A 20040-nucleotide genomic window follows, 5' to 3' on the forward strand; every position below is an offset into this window, starting at 1 on the left:
TTAGTGAGCTGCACCAAATCCTGCGTCAAAAACGCAATCACAACCAGAACTGGTTTAAAGAGAACCTTGCTAAACATCAATGCTGTTTAATTTTCAGAGAGAAAATCTGTAATAAATGTCAATGCATCGACAAAACGCAAAATAAAAAATAAATACATTAAGTTGTATAATCGTCTACCTTAGGGAAAAACTTTAAATAAGTACTTAAAAGCCCAAACTGAACAGAGCATTCATGTCCATGGTTGATTTATTTCTGAACTTTTGATTGGAACTGTTTATACTACATAATGTGTTTTCAACAGTCTGTCTCATCATTCACTTCATCAACACCAACTTCAATATTCAACAGATACATAGAAAACGTTTGATTTAATTTAGTTTTTCTTGTTGGATGATACTTAAATATCCCTATTTTGTGAAACAAAGCATGTTGGCTCAGAAAAACTAAATTGACCCCAGAAAACTTCATCACTTCAGTTTTTTTATTACTGAACAGGTGTCACTCTGTGTGGTGGTCTACTCATCTCAAAATTTAAGTTTTACATAGACTCTTACAGCCTTTCTGTGATTGTACAATAAACTTGAGATAAATACATATTTTTTTAAGTCAAAATGTCAAGTCTTCTTTTATTCATCTGTATTTTTAAAGATTTGTTTTTCATTTTTCCTCATAAACATAAAACTGTTGTCTTTTATTTCCAGGGTTTTGTACATAATCTGGAAAAATCAATGTGTGTCTTCCAGGTTTCATTAAGTATGAGAAAATAAGACGCTAGCCTTCCTGTGAACTTGCAAGGATAAGAGAGTATAGAGAACAGATGGAGTGTGGAAATGCAGATTTAGATTTATATACGCTCAGAATATTAAAGTGGAAGATGGAAAAGGATAAACATCATTTGTTTACTCAGGCTGAATCCTTATGTAGTTAGTGGTACCACGGAAAGCAACAATTCATCAAAAAGAGAAGCAGTTATTTAAGCTGCAAGCTACTGTGGAGCTGTCCATGGTCCTGAAATGGACCTCACGTGATTTTCTTGGTGCACAACTTGCAAAAGCACCACTCCAACCCTTAATTATAGTCAATGTGACAATTTCACCATCAACCTATGGTTTTCTTACGGATATAAGTGATAATGTTCTTTAGTAAATGCATCCAAACAATAAGAAATTATATCAAAAGTTCCTAGTTACAAAGAAAACACACAAAAATAAAAGTGTAGAATTTGGGCTCCACATATTTCACCAGAGAACTCAAATGTTTTCTCTTTGATAATAAGTAACTCTTAAATGCTACGGCTGAATTCAAAATTCGTTTTTTAAAGGAGATGAGGTTTATATCGTCAGTCTTTTTCACTGCTGCAGTTTTTGCATCAACTGTGTGGAATGAAACAGCATAACAGCTACCAACTGAGTTTTATTGGTTTAACAATTATCACACAAGTACAACTCTAGACAAATAATAAAAAAAACAAAACTGCACATGTGGATTTTGATACAGACACCTAAAACCACAGAAATATGGCTACTGTTGGTGTGAAAGTACAGTTTGTCTGTTGGCTTTAGAGAAGCCAGCCTCGGTAGTTTTGTCAGTGTAAGTCCTACGTTAGCATGGCTAAGAACAAGTTCCTTTTTCGCTGTCCTTACACCGTACCGTTACACACTGCGGATCGAGAAGTCTTTTCACAGCAGCTATACAAATTTATTGCGATGCTATCACACGACGGACACAACACATGCGATGCACAGTTTCAAATGGGAGAGCTGCAGAACTAGGAATATTAGGATTTATTGATTAGATTGGTTAAGAAAACTGCATGAATACAAGAATAACCAAATAGGAAAAAAACTTACAAACATTCTAAAACACTGTTTTTCAATATAAACAAGAAAACGATGAGTTGTACGGTGACATCCACCCCCGCCCCAGCACACACTACAAGCCGTCCCTTATAAAGCTCATGGAATGTACTCCACACAGGTAAGCTCTTCCAGTTGTTGCCCCCCCGACCCCCGCCAATCGTCAAGCTTCCATGTTTGACGCGCGGACCCACCCCGCACCCTCCCCTCCTTCACATTTAAAACTGAAATAAAATCCTCCGACAGTAACGACGACCGCAAATTTACGCTGATGCAAAATTGTTGGGCTTGATGAGTTTTTTTTTCTTTCTTCTTTTCCCTGTGTCCAAATTGGTGTTCTTTGTTTTGTTTTAAAAAAAAGTGTTCTCTACAATCAAACTACTAAAAAACCTGTATTTAGAAAATAGTTGATAAAAATATTCCCCTGAATTGTACAAGAAAAGAGGTACAGGGAGCACTGGTGTAAGACAGAGCCGGAGTGATGTTATTCAGCTGCCTCATCTTTTTGATCGGCTGCGTTCGTAGCGGGAGCCTGGAAACACAGAATATGCAGATTAGAAACGTCCCAGACGAGAGGAGATGGGTTTTGTCGATAAAGTTAAAACCCTCACCTCTTCCTCAGCTTTGGCTTCACCGTTTTCAGCTGGGGCCTCTGGTGCTTTTTCCTCAGGCTTGGCCTTTTCCACCTCGTTGGCTTTCTTGGCCTTAGCAGGTCCCTTCTACAAAAGAAAGTATCAAGCAAATCAGCCATTCTGAAATAATGGCACCTGCCCATATAAGTAAAAGGAAAAAATTCAAATCTACCTTTGGCTTGGGTTTGGCCTCTGCCTTTGCAGGTGCGGGTTTCTGTGAAAAGAAATGTAAAAAACAATTAACTGAAGCACTGTCAGCCATAAACATTTTAAGAGAGAGATGATGGGTTTTTCTGAACTTACATCTTTCAACCTAAGAGATCTCCTCTTGGGCTGTGGACAGAACACACAGTTTGATTACTTTTAAGATTCTTGCAGGACAAATGACACGACAAACTGGGCTGCTACTGACCCCTACTGGGTGGGTGGACAAACTGTTTCAGTAATTTTCTCCCCCCCAACATTTTATGTCCTACATCAAATTGTGCCGTCAGGATTTATTCTTACCGCTGACTCGCCTCCTGATGCTGCCTGTGAAGGAAGAGAGAGAAAAGAATAAAAACTTTTAGTCACATTTATTTTCAGTGGCTGTGTAGAAGATGTGAATATTTAGAATATTCACATTAATTCTTTATTAAAGATGAGGACATCTCCTTTCAGCCTGTATGACACTTTTCTAACAAATGTGCTTTAAAATGATCACCAAGGCATGCAGATAAAAAAAAAAATAAAAATAGAATAATCTAAAGAGGACTGCTGGGTGTGAATCACTTAAATTAAGATCTTGTTTTCCTTTGGGATTAATAAAGTATTTTTGAATATAATAACCCTTCAGTCGCTTTGTGATCATCCCAAATTGATGATTAAAAAAATCTAATCCCTTCCTGCAGGTGTGTAAACTCATTAACAAGCACAATTAGCTTTTATGCACTTTGCTTTGAGTTGACAATTAGATAAAGGCAGGATGGTGTGCAAATGGGGATAATCTTGTGACCCCTTCATTTTCAGATGGATTTAAAACGGATAGTAAACCTATCAGATTACTATCACTGATAGGTAATGGTGGCCAAAATTTAATGTCCAAAATGTGTTGTATTTCATCACTGAATCAAATCAAACACGACAAAATTGCAGCAGGTAAACCAAAATCGACATCAACTTGTAAAAGTGTGATTAGTGCATATTGGACTGATTTGTAAATCTAAAAAGCTCTTTGAGAAACTACTTCAGTAGAAATAATGGTGCGTTCTATGTAGTCGGATTTTCGAGTTTCAAGTAGAAAATAGAGTATGGCTTATTGAAGTTAAAGGTTCAGCAACGAGTTTAGTTCCAGTATGACTGCCGCGGATGTAAAAAAAAACAAACAAAACAAAAAGTAGTGAAAGCTTTTGGCATAAACCATCAGCATTTACTGCGCATAATGCTGCTCAATATGTATCGCTGAGAACAGCTCTCCTTGGTGTCTAAACTCGAACAACAAAAAGAAATCGATGTTTTTTTCATACTGCTAACGAGTATCACCATTACAAAGCACAAACTTCACTGGTTTTCCGGCAAGCGGCTAGCACGCGCTCGCTTTGGACATGACGTCATTTTCATATTCCGACGCCAATCAAACGCAGCATAAAGGTAGCCCATGAAAAGTGCGAAGGGAGAAACACTGAAGTGTGGAAGAGTTTGAAGTTGACTTTTTTCGTCGCACGGTGGCGCTCCTCCAGCTCCTGCTTGCCTACAGCAATTCCGGCAAGGAGGGAGAGGGAGGACTCCGCCTCCATCTTTTCTCTGGTAATAAATGGGACTGTGGCTGAACTGAGCGGCGGCGAGAGTGTTCCCGCCAGGAGTTTGAAAAGAGTCAGAGATGCTCAGTGACTCTGTCGGTCTGCTGCTAGCAGAATATGCTAGAACCCCCAGCAACAGGAGCAGCGCTACGATGACGGAGGCTCGCCATTGCATAACCTCCGAGTGGCCTGAGCCGTCCTGAACACAGGGAAGCACTCCGTTAACACGACGAATGCCGACTACACGTTAGTTTTCGCAGAGAAATGAGGGCAGCCACACGATAACATTCAAACGGGCAAACCAACAATGTTTTTATTTTCGAATTAAAGTCGAATTAAAGCTTTTAGTTGTATAAAAAAGTTCGCTCAAAATAACCCCCAACGGTTATCACGCTAATCCAATCAGATACATGCAATATTTCCACTTTTAATCATTCTGTCGTTTTCCCTCCATTAAACTTTGGCTTCCAGCGTGTCGACCCCCAGAGAAAACAATCAATATGCCGCCAACTTTCTCTGCAGAAACGCTGTCCAGCAATACAGTAGCCCGACGCAGCTCTTTCTGACACAAGAAGGCTTAAAGCTGCGCTACTACAGCTCTGAATCGGTACATTCTGTTGTGGCATAAGCACATTATGTTGTAAATCGAGAGAAAGATAGGCAGGCGGAGTGGGAATCACTTCGCATGAAGATAATCACTGCACGTAGGAACAACAAGCCATGCAACAGAAGCAACCACTACACACAAACGAAACTACAGCTTTACAAGCGCGTTCGCTCCGTGCACCAAACACGCATTTGCAACAGTATTTTAACAGCTCTGAACCTAACACGAAACCAGCTGAATTCACAATTGCAACAGTGTGTTATAATAAAACCTTATTACTAAATGGATGAAAGATATCAGTCTACTCACTTTGCTCCTTTTAGGCATTGTTGGTTTGTGTGGGGAGTTTTTTTTTAACTAAAAAAAAGGGGAAAAATAGCCGAATTAAAGTAAATTAAACAGAAAATACAGTGGTATATTCTGGATAAAGCTGTGCCAATACAGTCTAATACAGCGCAGCGAGACTTTACTGTTCCATTGGAAGGAAAAACTAGCTCAAACCGGATTGGATTCTTCCCCTCCCTCCCTATTCAAACCCTTTCGCTTCCTGCGTGATTGACGGCGTCAAACCCCGCCCCTTCCGCGTGCTGATTGGACGACAAGGTGGGGAACTGCACGATTTTAAATCTGTGCTCTTACCTGTGTGGATACGTCACATGCCAGTCAACAGACATGCTATGTGTCTCTGTGCAGCCGTCTGCCATAACAAGGCAAAATTATTAAAGCTCCATTCAGCCGCGTCGAAAAAATATTCGCTTCCCCTTGTAACACGTCTAGAGACATATTCCAGGAATATCTGTGACAACAAAGCCGTTCTTCCTCATGCAGTAGCGGACTTTGAACACATTTATTGGCATGTGTCTGTTTAGAAAACTCAGAGAGGGGTGTGTACTCCCTTGGTCGAGAATCTTGGGCAAAGCAGTTTAGCTTGGGAAAATGGCGACACGATGCATGTTGGTACAGTTCCTAGTGTGTGTGTGTGCGTGTGTGTGTGTGTGCGTGTGTGTGTGTGTGCGTGTTCTTGTGCAACCTGCTTGTCATGTGTTCTTGGAGTCGCTTACTGCAAGGGTGTGTACAGTGTCCAAACATGACTTCATTGGAAACAAGTACGTTATGCTTTTAACACGTTCCATGACATTCTCTCACTTTCTACGAGTGAAACAACAGCATCCTGATTGTTGACTTTTACATTCCCATGGCCTAGAAAAAAATCAAATGCAATGCATTTTATATTACGTTTTCAAAATGTGTAGCTGGTGGATTAATTATGTTATGCACTCCTAATGTTTAAAAACAGATAAGCACCCAGAATTAATGTTTGCATAAAGATATATTTTGGCTCATCCGGAAAGATCATTGCACATTTATGCACCTGAAGGTATAAAGGGTAAACTCATAGGAGGAGGAATAGTTACAGGCAGCTGCCAGAGCATCCAATATTTAGCCAAAAATGGTGAATAAGCGCACCAGGCACTAAAGATTTTTCATCAGTTTTGTGTCTTTCATTGTATAAAAAAGTTTTGAGGAGCATTTTGTAGTCAGGAAAAAGCAAACCGGTCCAGTTTAGATACTTTTGACTATTTGAACCTCCTCATACTTCTCATACCAACCTGTTGTGTGCACATTATGGATGTTTTTTTTTTTTACAATCGGTTCCTTCTGACTTTGCAGAAGCTCTCTTAGCTTGAGAGAAATTATCAACAGAAGTTTATTTCAAGATTATTTGTACAACACATTTTAGCAGCAAGGCAGTTCATTGTGCTTTACATAATAAAAACATTAAAAAATATACATCATACAGTTGCCAAATGTGACACCATTAACAAACATTACATTTTGTGGCGTGCCAATGTCAAAATTATCAATACACATCAAATATGTTGGTGAATGTTCCATTTTATGGTTAAAAAGCAACTCCAAACAGGTGGGTTTTTAGCAGTGATTCAAAGGAAGTCAGCGTTTCATCATTTTTGCAGTTTTGTGAAAGTTTGTTGTTCACGTTATTATCTTGTTTCCACTAAAATCAGTACAAAACTGTCTTCAGTAGTCACATAATTATTAATGAATAGATTCCACCTGTGTTTGATTTAATCTCATTATAAATCCAGGCCCCTGTGCAGGCGTCCAAATTTAAGAGTGTGGCAGAACCAGTCAAGGCATGGCTGCAGCAGAGAGGCCCAGCGAGGAGAACATTTATCAGGGAAGCAGCCAAGAGATCTATGGTAACTCTGGAAGAGTAGCAGATGTCCACAGCTCAGGTGAGAGAATTTGTTCTGATTAATTGTGCTCTCTACAAATCTGTCAAAAATAAATAAATAAATAAATAAATAAGAAAAAAAAATAAATATATATATATATATATATATATATATATAAATAAATAAATTATATATATATGTATGTATATGTATACACACTGCTCAAAAAAATAAAGGGAATACTCAAATAACACATCCTAGATCTGAATGAATGAAATATTCTCATTGAAATCTTTGTTCTGTACAAAGTTGAATGTGCTGACAACAAAATCACACAAAAATCATCAATGGAAATCAAATTTATTAACCAATGGAGGCCTGGATTTGGAGCCACACACAAAACTAAAGTGAAATGTTCCCTTTATGTTTTTTGAGCAGTATATATACATATTCTAATTTAACACCTTGAAAATGAGCCTCTGTCTCTTTAAAAACTCCTGCTCTTTCTGAATTGCCGCCTTCAGGAAGTCATCACAACAGTGTGACTCTATTAACACGTGTAAAGTTTTTATCAGCGTTGAACTCAGAAGTACCTCGCTTACTGAGCTCAGCAGATACGCTGTTTGCTAATTGCTGCTGGCTGAGCTGAGCTGAGTTTGGGAGAGAGCTGTAAATAGTTTGCATAATATTTAAAAACTCAAGCATCACAAACTGCTTTTTGCTCTATCAGATTAAATCTAACAAAATACAGAAGTTTATTGATGTACCGTTACAAAATTGGAAGAAGTTTGTAAAACCCACACTGAACGAGCCGCATGATGAACAATGGTGGTGGCAGCATCATCCTGTGGGGAGGATGGACAAAGCTACTGTAAACAGAGGGCAACACTGGAATGAAACCTTTCAAAGGGTTTCAAAAGACTTAACTCAAGTTCATCTCCTAGCATGATAGCAACGACAAAGAAGAAGTTAACACAATTTGCGCTTTTGTTGCCACAACAAAAAATAATTTTGTAAGCAAAGTCAAAGAGAAAAAATAAAGTTTCTGGATTCTAAATTCAGTTGTGAACTTTTGTGTAATTTCACATCATGCTATCGGTCAATGCTTATCTGATAGATAAAAAAAAGAAGAAAAATAAAGCACTAATGTGTCATGAAAGTTCAACAAAAACACCCATATTGTAGATGAACTGTGAAGAAACTTGTAAAATCGTCCTATTAATAGCCTATTGGATTGAGTTACATCTGTCTGTGGGAATTCCTCTGCATAGACACCAGAGGGAGGAAAAAACGGCAATGATTGTGTAACAGGTTACAATGCGGTTGTGTTCACTTTGGACTCTTTCCATAACGGCTCCTGCCCAGAGATCCCACTTACCTCTCCTCCTCCCTCTTGCAGAAGTCTGCAGACCTTCAGTGTGTAGATTATTAATTTGAACGCTTTCCAATCTGACCTGAAAAAATAATTAATAAGCCAGGGTAAAAGCTAACCTAACGACACTAGCTTTCATTTCAAACTCGTATGATAGGTCTGTTGGATTAGAAGAAACAATAAGTGGAGTTCCCAGGCCTGTGCAATAACCAGAACGCAGGCGTTGGCATAATCCCCAAGGGAGGTGACGGGATGAAGGTAAAGGTGACCTCATCTAAAGCCTCTTTGACAGAGGGCAATTTGTTCATATATCTTCCTCTAGTGGTTTAAGTTTTGTGTTAATGAGAGGGAACATGGTGACTGCGCTGCATTCTGTGCAAAAAACCCCAAAAAACAACAGGCATTTCTGTTTGCTTCCACCTATAAAGCCATTTGAGTTGTGCAGACAGGAGATGAGTGAATGGATGTAAGGAAAAGCTTAGTCTCTCCCCGGTTACTAAGTGGATTTCTCCCATGCAGCGAATGGCAGCTGTCCCATATGGAGCAGCAGGTGAAGCTATAATGTACCCGTCCATGAGAGAGGAAGGATATTGTTGCCCGCACTTAGAATCTGAACGGTACGTTCGTGCGACTGCCTTTACATTTTTTGATTTAAAAAAAACCAAACAAAACAAAACTAAAAAAAAAAAAACAGAAGATGAGTTAAATATTTACCCTCAAAAAGCTGACAAAATGAGTTCGGTTACTGTAAAATTAAAAATAAAACAAGGACCTTAGAAAATCTAACCCTTCGCAGGACAACAAATTGGTTACATTTCGTCACCTTTGTAAAATAACGGCCTACGTCAATTTTTTGGGGAAAGAAAAATTGCCACCTTTTTTTTTTTTTTGCCAAAAAATGAATTGGATAAAAAAAAAAAAAAAGACTCGGACCATTATTTTACAAAGGTGAGAATTTGTTCTTTCAGCTTTTAAAAGGCGTGAGCAGAGATGTGCATCTGACCTTCCCTTAACAGTCATTTACATGTGAGAGAGGGCGGAGGCTCGCCCCTTGAAGGCAACAAGGCCTAACAAGCTCAGTAACAATAAACCTTAGTCGGCTTTAACCATTAATGAGGCGGCAGCTGACATAACAAAAGCAAATCCAACAATAGCGATTGATGTGCACTCCAGACTTTGCGTAGTTTTATTGTTGGCGACGTATCCGCTGTTAAAGTCACGTCGTCTTCTCTGGGAGAAAGGTGGGGGGGCGGGGGGGCAATTAAACGGAGCTATTCTGCAGTTGTGCTTGGTACAGTGAGACAAAGGGCATGGTTAAGTGAAGCACCCCGAGAGCGCGTGGCATGCATTATGACTGATGATCCCTGACAGAGGCTCTGGTGACGGAGGGGGGGCCTCCATATTGCTTCCACTGCTGGCCTTGTGCGGCGGGATCTGAGCCCTGACCCTCCCCCCGCCCCCATTATCTTCTTCCTGTTTCTCATGGGTGTCTGACAGCTTCTGCCTATACAATACAAGCTGTGTCTGGAGACATTCCACTATGTGCCATACAGCAACACTCATAAAATGGCGCCCAGGGATCCTGGAAGCTGAACATTGAGCAGGCCTAGGGATGACTTTCACTAGTCACTAACTCTAGTTTCAGTTCATTTTTACAAAAATCATTTTCTCTAGCTAGAAAAAAATCTGTTGGTATATTTGAGTTTGACTTTATTGGACATAGTCTAATAAGAGGATAAACAAAAATACACACAGGCACACACACAGGCACACACACACACACACACACACACACACACAAAATAAACTTACAACAAAAGCAAGCAAAACGGATTTACAGGTTCAAAAGGTGTGGGTAGAATTTATTTTTACACTCATTTATAGCAACATCCACTAAATTACTATTCATGTTAATTTGGTTATATTAATAATAATTAGTATTTTCTATATTTCTATAACTGGTACAATGCATTCATTTGAATTCCAGTGTGAGCAAGCATCAGTCGTTTTTAACATGTAAGATTCTTTCTAAATCAATATGCCATAATGCTGTTATAATTCATTAAATGGTAACAATAACATTGATAATAGCAGTAATATCTGTGACTGTTTCTCATATTTATATAGCCTGATAACTTCTTAAATGATTATTTTAACTGTTTTATGTTTTCCATGCTTAGCCAGTCCACAGCTTCACCCCACGTATTTAAATTTTTCAAATTCATTCTTAAATTATAAAGTCTTCCCTTTGTTTAAGAAAAGCGTTTGAATGTGTCCTGGTAAGAAATTAGTTATTGGCTTTAAACAATATACAGTTACCATGTTGATAATACATTTTTGATTCCATGCAAATGTCTCATTTTCATTGGTGTGTATGGAGATGGAATGACATCTCCCCCAACCTAACTGTGTTCCCAAGTCACCAGCAGGAAAACCAGAGAGATTTATTAGACGTTGTGTATGCGTCACCTTTGTACTCATAACTTCAAATATTTTAGCTCTAATTTGAATAAGAAAACATGCAAGTCCCCTGAAATTTAGGATCACAACTAGAAAAGTAGAGGTTCCTCAACAAAGCTGGGGAAAAATGATGACCGCAAGTATCCAATTGAAGTGATTTATTTATACTTTAAATAGTTTGTGTTGCAGTAAATCTGGCACACAATGTACTGTAAAGCAGTTATTTGTGAAAAGTTTCTTTAGCTTTTCGGCACATAAAATGCAGAGAAATACATTAATATTTAGTTTTGAACATCTCAGCCTGCTCATTAGACATTATTATTATTATTATAAGAAAGGTTGCTACATCTCTGTTTTCAATGCATTATAAATGAACGTTTTAGTATGTGTATGGATAATAATGACAATGAATGTTTTATGTCAACATGTATCATATAAAATGTGTCAAGCCAGAACAGCTCAAAATGGAAGCCCTTTCAAATTTAAGGTCCTTTGTGACGCTTCAGTTATCCTACACTGACCTCTAGTGGTTAGTTTTATCAGTGTTCAGAGGTGATGCATCGCGGAAGGAGCTCATTCTGGCAGTTTTGGAAATCAACTTTCTGTCTCCTCTCTATTCTTTAATAATGCTATTTTACCCTCTCGCCTATGCCCCCATTCACAAATACATAAATAAAAATACATAAATAAATGACAAATCTGATGTATGGGTGAACTTTTGGCATTTGGACAAAGAACAATCTCTTTTCAACCTAGGATTTGAAGAAGTCTTCACATGTTGCTGTATTTAATTGCAATAATCTCTTCTAAAATATATATTGTGAAGTAATTTAATGAATAAAGGAGTATTATTATTGGATGTGTTATCTAGATTTCTGAACTGAACCCTGCGTATTTGTAGCCGTCAGGGCAATAAAAGTTTCAGACTGATCCACACTGTGAGGGTAAATAGGGAAGCTGTTTTCAAGCCCTTTTAGATGAGAAACCATCCTGGTCTCTGCTTTTTAATTGTCTTTTTATTCCATGTTAGCAAGATTATTCTAGATATTCCACATCCATTTGCTAAAAAGAAAAATAAGGCGAAACCGGGATCCTCATGTTGGTAAGCAGCTTAATAATAATGTCAAACCTGAGCTTAACCTCAGATGTAACACTTAATTTCTTGTCTTTTGTCACACCTCAACTTCACCCGGCAGGTGTGTCTTCAGGTGAAACATCAGAGGCTTTATGACTCAGTGACGTGTGTGGAGAGATGATAAGGGCTGGCTTTCAGAAACCAAAGTTGGACTTTGTTTCCTGTGTCAGTTTGAGTCCCACCTGTTAGTCCAGGAAATGCAGGTCTGATCAGCAGCGCCGTCCACGGCAGGAACCGTCACGCAGTAAGTCAGTCGATCACATTTGAGTTGTGGAAAAATATAACTTTTGGTACGTTTTTTTTTTTTTCACTCTGAGACTTAAAAATGATTAATACATAGATAAAATAAACAGAAATGTTGCAGTTAAACTGACTTCAGTTTAGGACGTAAGAATATTTTGATGGTACGGTGTTGTAAGACGGCAGCTGGATGTTACAGACTTTGTGTTGTTTTCATTTGAAATGAAACGTGAGATCAATCCTTTGGAAAAGGAAAATAATGAAATCCTCTCTTTGTATGGATTTTATTTAATCTTTTTCCCGTGTGCATCTTTTCCTATGAGTTGTTTTCCCAACCAAGTGCAGGGGACAACTTGATGTGTGTCACCTGTAGTTTGACATCATTTCTATTAATGCATGATTTTATCAAATGATTTTTGGTGTTACATTGTATTTCATTATTTTATATTACAGTATATGGTTCAGATTTATCTATGTTTTGGTCATTACACTGATTTTATTGCGTTTATTCTCTAGAGTGACAACACTACAATGACTGCTTCCTGGAAAATAAGCTTTGGCCTCATGTCCATTTGTTTACTACAATGCAGAGGTTAGTATTTTATTCATATGTATTTACAAATGTATAAATTGTGTGGTTGAATTTGTCTTTTAGAGATCTTGACTTTATATTAAAAAACACAAGACAGAACAGATAGAGACAGAATGAGGGATGTGTGATATAACCTTGTTGCCAGAATATGATGTGCTGATATTTTCTGACAGTCAATGCAGAAAATGGATATGTGACCCTAAAAACTCCTCTGTAGTCAAATTAAAATATTGTTGTTCCCCATTATGCAGAGAAACACTGTACTGTAAAACATGAGTCTATTTTTGTCTTTAACATTTTACAGAAAAACCCTTGATTGTGTGTGACTTTAACAGACTTGTGCACCAAAATTCTGTTTTCCACCGTTTGCTTTGGAATAAAATTTATTTTGGATCTAAACTCTTAAGTCTAACAAAGCCTAAAGCTAACAATGCGATATCTAATCCTGGAACCAGTTTTAGCTTTTGTAACACTTTTTTTTTATATATGTTTTGAAATGTTTTGTTGACATTTGAAATTTATTTTTTTTTGTCCATCTTAATTGAGAGGACTGGTGAAAACATCTAGCTGTTTCTTAAAGAAAAAAACCCATCAAAATATTTCAGCAAAAGTAATGGCTGAAATTCTGGAAATATTTTTTTATTCCCAGCAAATGGGTGGGTGGGGGGAACTTGATCCCTCAATACATAATTTCCAGTCAACTATTACTTTTACAAGTTATTTTTAATGAACTGCAATAAAATTCTCCTATAAATAGGAAAATATTTCTCAACTTGACATCAATGCTGGACAAATGGTTTCCAGAATTACTTTGTGTTTGACTTTCAGTCCATTCAAATGCTAACAAAGCAACTTTATTTGCTAAATTCACATAGCAAACACCAACTTTCTTCAAGCACAGTGTAAACAAAGCAGCATTCCTTGGTTTGCTGCCGTCTGTTTCCTGTTTCCTTTCTCTGACCTAACATTTACAGTAATGACTCAAAACATAAAATAATTTAACTATCGTCGCCACACAACTGTCAGTAACATTCCTCTTAAGCATACATTATAACCTAAGTAAATTCAACATGTCAATAATTTCTAGACAAATTAGTTAATCCGTACATGTACAAAAATTGTTACTTCTGCTACTCTCTAGACACTTTCACAAAAGTGTAGCTGCTTTTAAGTCAGGAAAAATGTACCTTCTAGGCAATCTGGTGTATTGTCACCTTCTTAAAATAGTGGCCTAAATCATCTTTTGCCCAATTTTTATTTAATTTTTTGTTGTTGTTGTTGCCAAAATCATCTCTTGGCTACATAGAGGTGGTGATTTATTGATTTTTTTTTTGTTTTGTTTTGTTGCAAAAATCACTTTTGCCAAAAAATCTCCTAGGCCATTACTTTAGGAAAGTAACAATATTGCAGTATGAATTTATTAAAATAAAAAAAGAAGTGTTTTTTTTTTCATTGACTAGAGCTAAATGTAACAGAATACATTGTGAAAAATGATATTTACTATCCAGCTGACAAATGTGGAATTTACATCAGCAGCTGCATTTACATTAAGATAAAATTCAGCATCCAGGTTGTTGTATGATTTCTTTGTCTTGAACCCAGTGGCGTCGCAGAAGGTCCAACTGGAGCCTCTGAACTCAACGGTGCTGCGAGATTCTGACGTCCAGTTTATCGCCACCATTCAGGGAGACTGGGAGGTCACAAACTGGGGTGTCGGAGGCATTCAAGTCCTCACAATTGTCAACTCAACAAATAGCATAATCCCCTCGTTGGACAGATTTTCTGCTAGATTCTGCGTCAACACCAACAGAAATTGTTTGGAGTTTACCATCCATAATGTCTCCCGCGCTGATGCTGGGGAAGTTGTGTGTAATGTACAAGGTCATCAACCAGTGACAGCCCAGCTTTATGTACAAGGTGAGGTCGCTACATTATTTTTCTCTGTTTTTACAGTCTTGAATTTAGAAATGACAAATGAAGCTGCAGACGCCTTGTAGTTCCTGTGGTATACTCTAGAGGTCAGTAATGAGCAATGTTCCATGTCTGAGGCGCTTCTTACGCAAACTCATCAAAAGTACCAAAAATAGTTAAACCCAGAGTAAAACACAAAAGACAAACTACTGGAGTGATAGTGCTGGTTTATTTAGGACTATTGTTGTTATTATTATTATTATTATTTATTTATTTTTTTTATTATTTTTTTTAAAGAAACCATCCAATAATCCTGAACATGTGACAGCCTTGCCATGAATGTTTTTAAGAAGCACAAGGAAGTTTAGATATCAAGCTATAAGTTATTATAACTTATGTGCAATAATCTAAGTCTGGGGTGTCAAACTCATTTTCATTTTGGGCAACATCAAGACCACGAATATCCTAAAAAAACAAACAAAACCCTGTTGAACTTAAAATACTGTGCACTCTTATAATTAAATAAAGTTAAACTCCTTTTCACATTGCCATATAAAAACTACTTTGATTTGTTTGATCAAAAACTATTTAAGCACACGACTATTCTTTGAAGGTTCTTTTAACATCTGGATTTGGCTCCCAAGCCTTGAGTTTGACACATTTGATCTAAGTGAACAGATAAATGTGAGGATGAATACATTTCTTTTAGAAAAAGCTTTGTAAAAAAAGAATTGATCTATAAATTAATTGAACAGTTGGAAAATATTTTCCAAAAACAATTTGGAAGGGATCAGTAAGATATGTGTCAGTTGCTGACTCATCTGTGGTATGTGTAGAATAATTCATTTGTTAAAGAAATCTGCAAACATTTCATTGTATGATTGGCAAATTGTAAACCTTATTTGACACCAAGCACCCAAAAGTTTACCGTTTAAAGCTGGACTGAAGCAAATTGCCTCAGCTCACATCCTGTTTTTTTTTTTTTTTACCTTACGCTAAAATAAATGCATCAAATAAATCCAGTATTCAATTCCTAGCAAATGTGCTTGAGTTCTTCAATCTAAAACCGTATTTGCTTTCTTTTTATCAGAGAGTGGAACAGTCAGCATCCTGGGCGGGAACGTGACGGTGGCGCAGGGCGGGGAGGTGGAGTTGGAGTGCGTAACGACTGCTTGGTTCCCGGCTCCGACCGTCAGCTGGACCCAAAATGGTCAGGCTGTGAACAGCAGCCTCTACAACACCACCAGCACACCTGCTGGGGATTCCTTCAACTCCACCAGCACTGTCCGGCTCACGGCCAGCAGGAACGCGAGAGTGGAGTGTTTGGCTTTTCTCTCAGCGCTCACCGCTCCACGGTCCAGCTCCGTCTACATCGAGATTGGTAGGTTCTGAACAACTGCTGCCAGTCATCAGTTGGGAATTAGTTTTGAACTGAATGGGACTTCATTGTTTTTTTGTTGTGGGTGTCTTAAGTCTGTGAGCTGCAGCTCGACTAAAATTTGATATATATCTCCTGTAGCCAATACCCGTGTTTCCATTGACCATATATTTGAGCAATTTCACAATTTGAAAATTGATTTGCTTATTGGAAACACAGCGATTTAAAGAAAAAAAAAATCTCGTTTTCTGATAAAAAAGGTTTTGGTACATGGATGAGATGGGTTTTTTGGCTGTATCGAAATTGGTTTATTTCACAAAACTGCAATAGGAAACACTTTTTTCGTATCATGAGTCACATGATCAACAACCGGCTGTCTCCACTGGCGCAAACCACAAAGAAGAAGAAGGCAGGAAGTAGTTTGAGGATCATGATGTGGCATAATCCTCATTTGCGTGAACAATTGCATTCCCTCACAACACATCAAGTTGGATGTTTTTTGGACATCAGTGGAATAGTGACAAGGTTTTGCTCACATTTGTAGTGGAAACGCAGCTATTGAGAAGAAGCTCTTTGCTCACAGGGCAGAAGAGGATTCATATTAAAACGACATCAGTGCTGCAGTAAACCTTCTGTGAAAGCAAGAAAAAAAGCTTTAGAATTAAAATAGACAATTATTTCTTTTTATTAATCCCAGGAGTTGGTTTGGCTTTGTCCTTTCAAATTTCCCTTTCAGTGAAAAAAGAAAAAACTGTAAATAATTCTAAGAAGTGGCTAACGCTTAAAGTTTATTGGCATATTTATAACATAATACCGCAGTATAAAATCCAGACGCTTTACAGGGTTTGGAGACATGTCAATAACAAACAGACCAAGCACAAAAGCCTGTTTACCCTAGATGGAAGCAGATTTACAAAAAACATCTTTCAATTATTTTTACTGTGTGTAGAGTAAGATATACACACACACACACACACAGACACACACGCAAACACGAGCAAGAGGGGAGAGCTTCTAAAGGTACTAAACGAGAACAATAGCTGGAACCACGAAGTAATATAAAAGTACTAAAAAGTTGCTAGCACATACTGTATATGTAATTTCTCAGTAGGAATGATACTAACAGGTTTCCATGGGTTTTAGTTTTGTTAATCAAGCTATGAGGTTTTGAAGAGAAACATTTATAGTGCGGATCTTTCTCCGCATTCAAAACGTCGGTAAATTAGATAGCGACTGTAAGGAGGCCTGTGAGTGAGCTGTGTAAAACCCAGCTGGGCTGAACACAAACACAACAGCACCAGCTTTAACTCAATAATGGATCCACTCAACATATAATCTGTGGCAATTACATTTCCAGAGTCAGGTTTCAGGTGAGCCAGACACAGAAATAGCTTGATCACGAGATGATGACACAGACATGAGAGAGGAAGGCTGGAGTCGTTCTTCAGCCACAAAATGTAAAAAATAAAAAGTTCTGAGCACAGATTTTGGGGTAACTTTTATCCACATTGAGAAAGTATTATGATTTCAAAAGAGAAGCACAGATTTGATGGGAAGAACCCCGGCTTCCTCCTCCGGTCTTGATTTGGATGCGTCGTGTTCGTTGTGCAGCTGATGAGCAAACGCAGAGGGCAAAGAGCGGACGACTACCGTCCCCGATGCTGGTTTAATATTCTGTCCCCGTCTCATCTGATGAGTTCACGTGATTCCTGTCACACATTTCATTTCAACTGAGGTTTCGAAAAAAATGTACTTCATGAAAAAAAAATCTGGCTTCATTTGAGCCTGGGTGTCTTTGAAAAATGTAAACAGTAGATGGCTTCTTGTTACACGTTCAACCAACCATACATTCAGAATAAACTAAATGTTATAAAGGGATAACACAGGAATAACTTTAACGTAAAAAAAAAAGAACTTTTTAACCAGTTGGAGTCAAATTACATTAGAGAATTTAACTAGATGTAAGAACAGAGCTTTACTGCTTTTGTTGTTGAAAAACAAAACCTTTTGTGGGACATTAACCTTTTGATATTTTCCCCCTCCTGCAACAGTTCCCAAACCTCCAGACTGGACAGTGCTGATAGCCGTAGTCGTGTCGTTTGGAAGTTGTGGTTTGTTGGTTTTTCTCATCCTCGGAATCGTCATCTGCTACAAACACAGGAAAGAAAAAAGTAAGAGACATTCCTTCTTAGCCCAACTAATATCCTATCACTCTGCATGGCACATCAGTGTAATCCCAAAACACATTCTCAGAAAATAAATGTAAAAAAATGCTCTCTTCTGTCTTTAACAAATCCAGTAACGTGTTTGTTTTATGCTCCTTTCTAGAACAAAATTACCAAGATGAAATGAGGTAAATGACCACGTGTGTTTGCTGTACAGTTTTGGGAGTGAAAGCGTCCAGGGCCGCAGAGATTCATGGTCAGACGTTTTTGTCTTGACAGGAGAGAGAGAACACACAGTCAGCTAAGTGTCATCAGCACAGCCGAACAGGTGAGGGGACAGGCAAACGAATACTACGAGCCGGAGAACCAGAGGAACGACACAGACGACTGGACCGAGTCCGGCTTCCTGAAACACAGACATATGACCTTCGTGTGACGACACACAGAGACGGAGAGCTATACGGACTTTTGGCAGGCTTTGTCCAAAGTCTGGAGAGATCATTTGCAACGCTGATAAAAAAAAAAAATAAAAATTGTTAAAATGTTAATAAAGGAGCAAATTTGTGATGACTTCCTGAAAGCGGAGTGTCAGAATGAGCAGAAGTTTTTAAGGAGACAGAGGACCAATTTCAAGGCATTCAATTACGAAGTCAAATTTCTTTTAAGCCATATTTGAAACATGTTGCATTTTTATGACAGCTGCAGGTAACATACATAGTTGATTGTGCTATAAAAGGCTATAAAAACACACAATGCTGAAGAAATCCTGAGAGTGGTGGAAGACTTCCAGCTGCTTAGACCAGTGTTTCTCAACCCTGGTCCTCACCGCCCCCCTGTGTTTCCCTTCTGCCACACATCTGAATTGTATTAACAGGCTTCTGCAGTACTTGGTAGTCATGCAATCATTTGAATCAGCTGTTCTGGAATAGAGGCACATCTAAAACATGCAGAGCTGAGGACCAGGGCTGAGAAACACTGGCTTAGACCGTTTTAGCTACTTTTAGCTGAAGAAACGGCAACAAAACCTAACAGTCTCTTACGAACGTGTAGACGTTTAATATACCACTGTACCCCAAAGATAAAAACATTTTCGGTTTGAGTTGTGTAGTTGTGCTAACATCAGCTGAAACAAAAAGTGTGTGTGTGCGCGTTTGTTTGTAATACCTTGTGGGGATGATTTTCCTGACATATACTACGTTGTGGGGACCAAATGCTTCTTGTGGGGGGCCGGAGCCTGGTCCCCACGAGGGGAAACCCTGTTTTTGGGTCAGGGGTCAGATTTAGGGCTAATGTATGAATTGAGTTTTGGTTAGGGTTAGGTATGTGATGGTTAGGGTTAGGAAAAGGTTAAAGGTAAGGTTTAGGCTGTAGAAATGAATGGAAGTCAATGGAAAGTCCCCACAAAGATAGGAACACAAATGTGTGTGTGTGTGTGTGTGTGTGTGTGTGTGTGTGTGTGTGTGTGTGTGTGTGTGTGTGTGTGTGTGTGTGAAAAATCCAAACAATTTCCTAAAGAACACCAGTCGTCTCTTTAACTGTGGGAAAATTTCCGACTGACTATATTTTCATGGATATGTTATTTTTGTTGTCAACACAGAATGTTTTCTGTTTTCTTCTATTATCAGTGTCTGCAACTGTTTCCTTATAAAATGGTTTCATCCTCAGTATTTTCTGTTTTTACATGCCAGCAAAAAATATTAACAAATCTCACTTTC

At 38.2% G+C, this 20040-nt stretch overlaps 2 protein-coding genes across 5 annotated transcripts; one reads left to right on the forward strand and one right to left on the reverse strand.

Annotated features, from left to right (window-relative positions):
• Positions 1–1394: 1394 nt before the first annotated feature.
• Positions 1395–5356, reverse strand: hmgn1b (high mobility group nucleosome binding domain 1b). Its single transcript, XM_015039234.1, has 6 exons — positions 5184–5356; positions 2997–3020; positions 2793–2822; positions 2662–2703; positions 2469–2576; positions 1395–2389 (listed from the first exon to the last, which is right to left on the reverse strand). Exons 1-6 carry the CDS (start codon positions 5199–5201, stop codon positions 2342–2344), a joined length of 270 nt encoding a protein of 89 aa, XP_014894720.1. The 5' UTR covers positions 5202–5356; the 3' UTR covers positions 1395–2341.
• A 130-nt stretch (positions 5357–5486) lies between these two features.
• igsf5a (immunoglobulin superfamily, member 5a) lies at positions 5487–19112 on the forward strand. 4 transcript variants are annotated; one of them, XM_015039226.1, is made up of 11 exons: positions 5487–5980; positions 6983–7132; positions 8602–8702; positions 8964–9061; positions 12101–12283; positions 12796–12871; positions 14474–14788; positions 15873–16163; positions 18212–18331; positions 18489–18513; positions 18605–19112. In XM_015039226.1, the coding sequence occupies exons 6-11, from the start codon at positions 12811–12813 to the stop codon at positions 18759–18761; spliced, it is 969 nt and encodes a 322-aa protein (XP_014894712.1). In that variant the 5' UTR covers positions 5487–5980; positions 6983–7132; positions 8602–8702; positions 8964–9061; positions 12101–12283; positions 12796–12810; the 3' UTR covers positions 18762–19112. The 4 variants fall into 4 exon arrangements, with proteins under 4 accessions (XP_014894712.1, XP_014894713.1, XP_014894711.1 ...); XM_015039227.1 differs by lacking the exon at positions 8602–8702; XM_015039225.1 differs by lacking the exons at positions 8602–8702; positions 8964–9061.
• The last annotated feature ends 928 nt before the right edge of the window (positions 19113–20040 follow it).

The sequence above is a fragment of the Poecilia latipinna genome, unplaced genomic scaffold, assembly GCF_001443285.1.
Source record: "Poecilia latipinna isolate Pla-1442-1.1 unplaced genomic scaffold, P_latipinna-1.0 Scaffold465, whole genome shotgun sequence".
Taxonomy (NCBI): domain Eukaryota; kingdom Metazoa; phylum Chordata; class Actinopteri; order Cyprinodontiformes; family Poeciliidae; genus Poecilia; species Poecilia latipinna.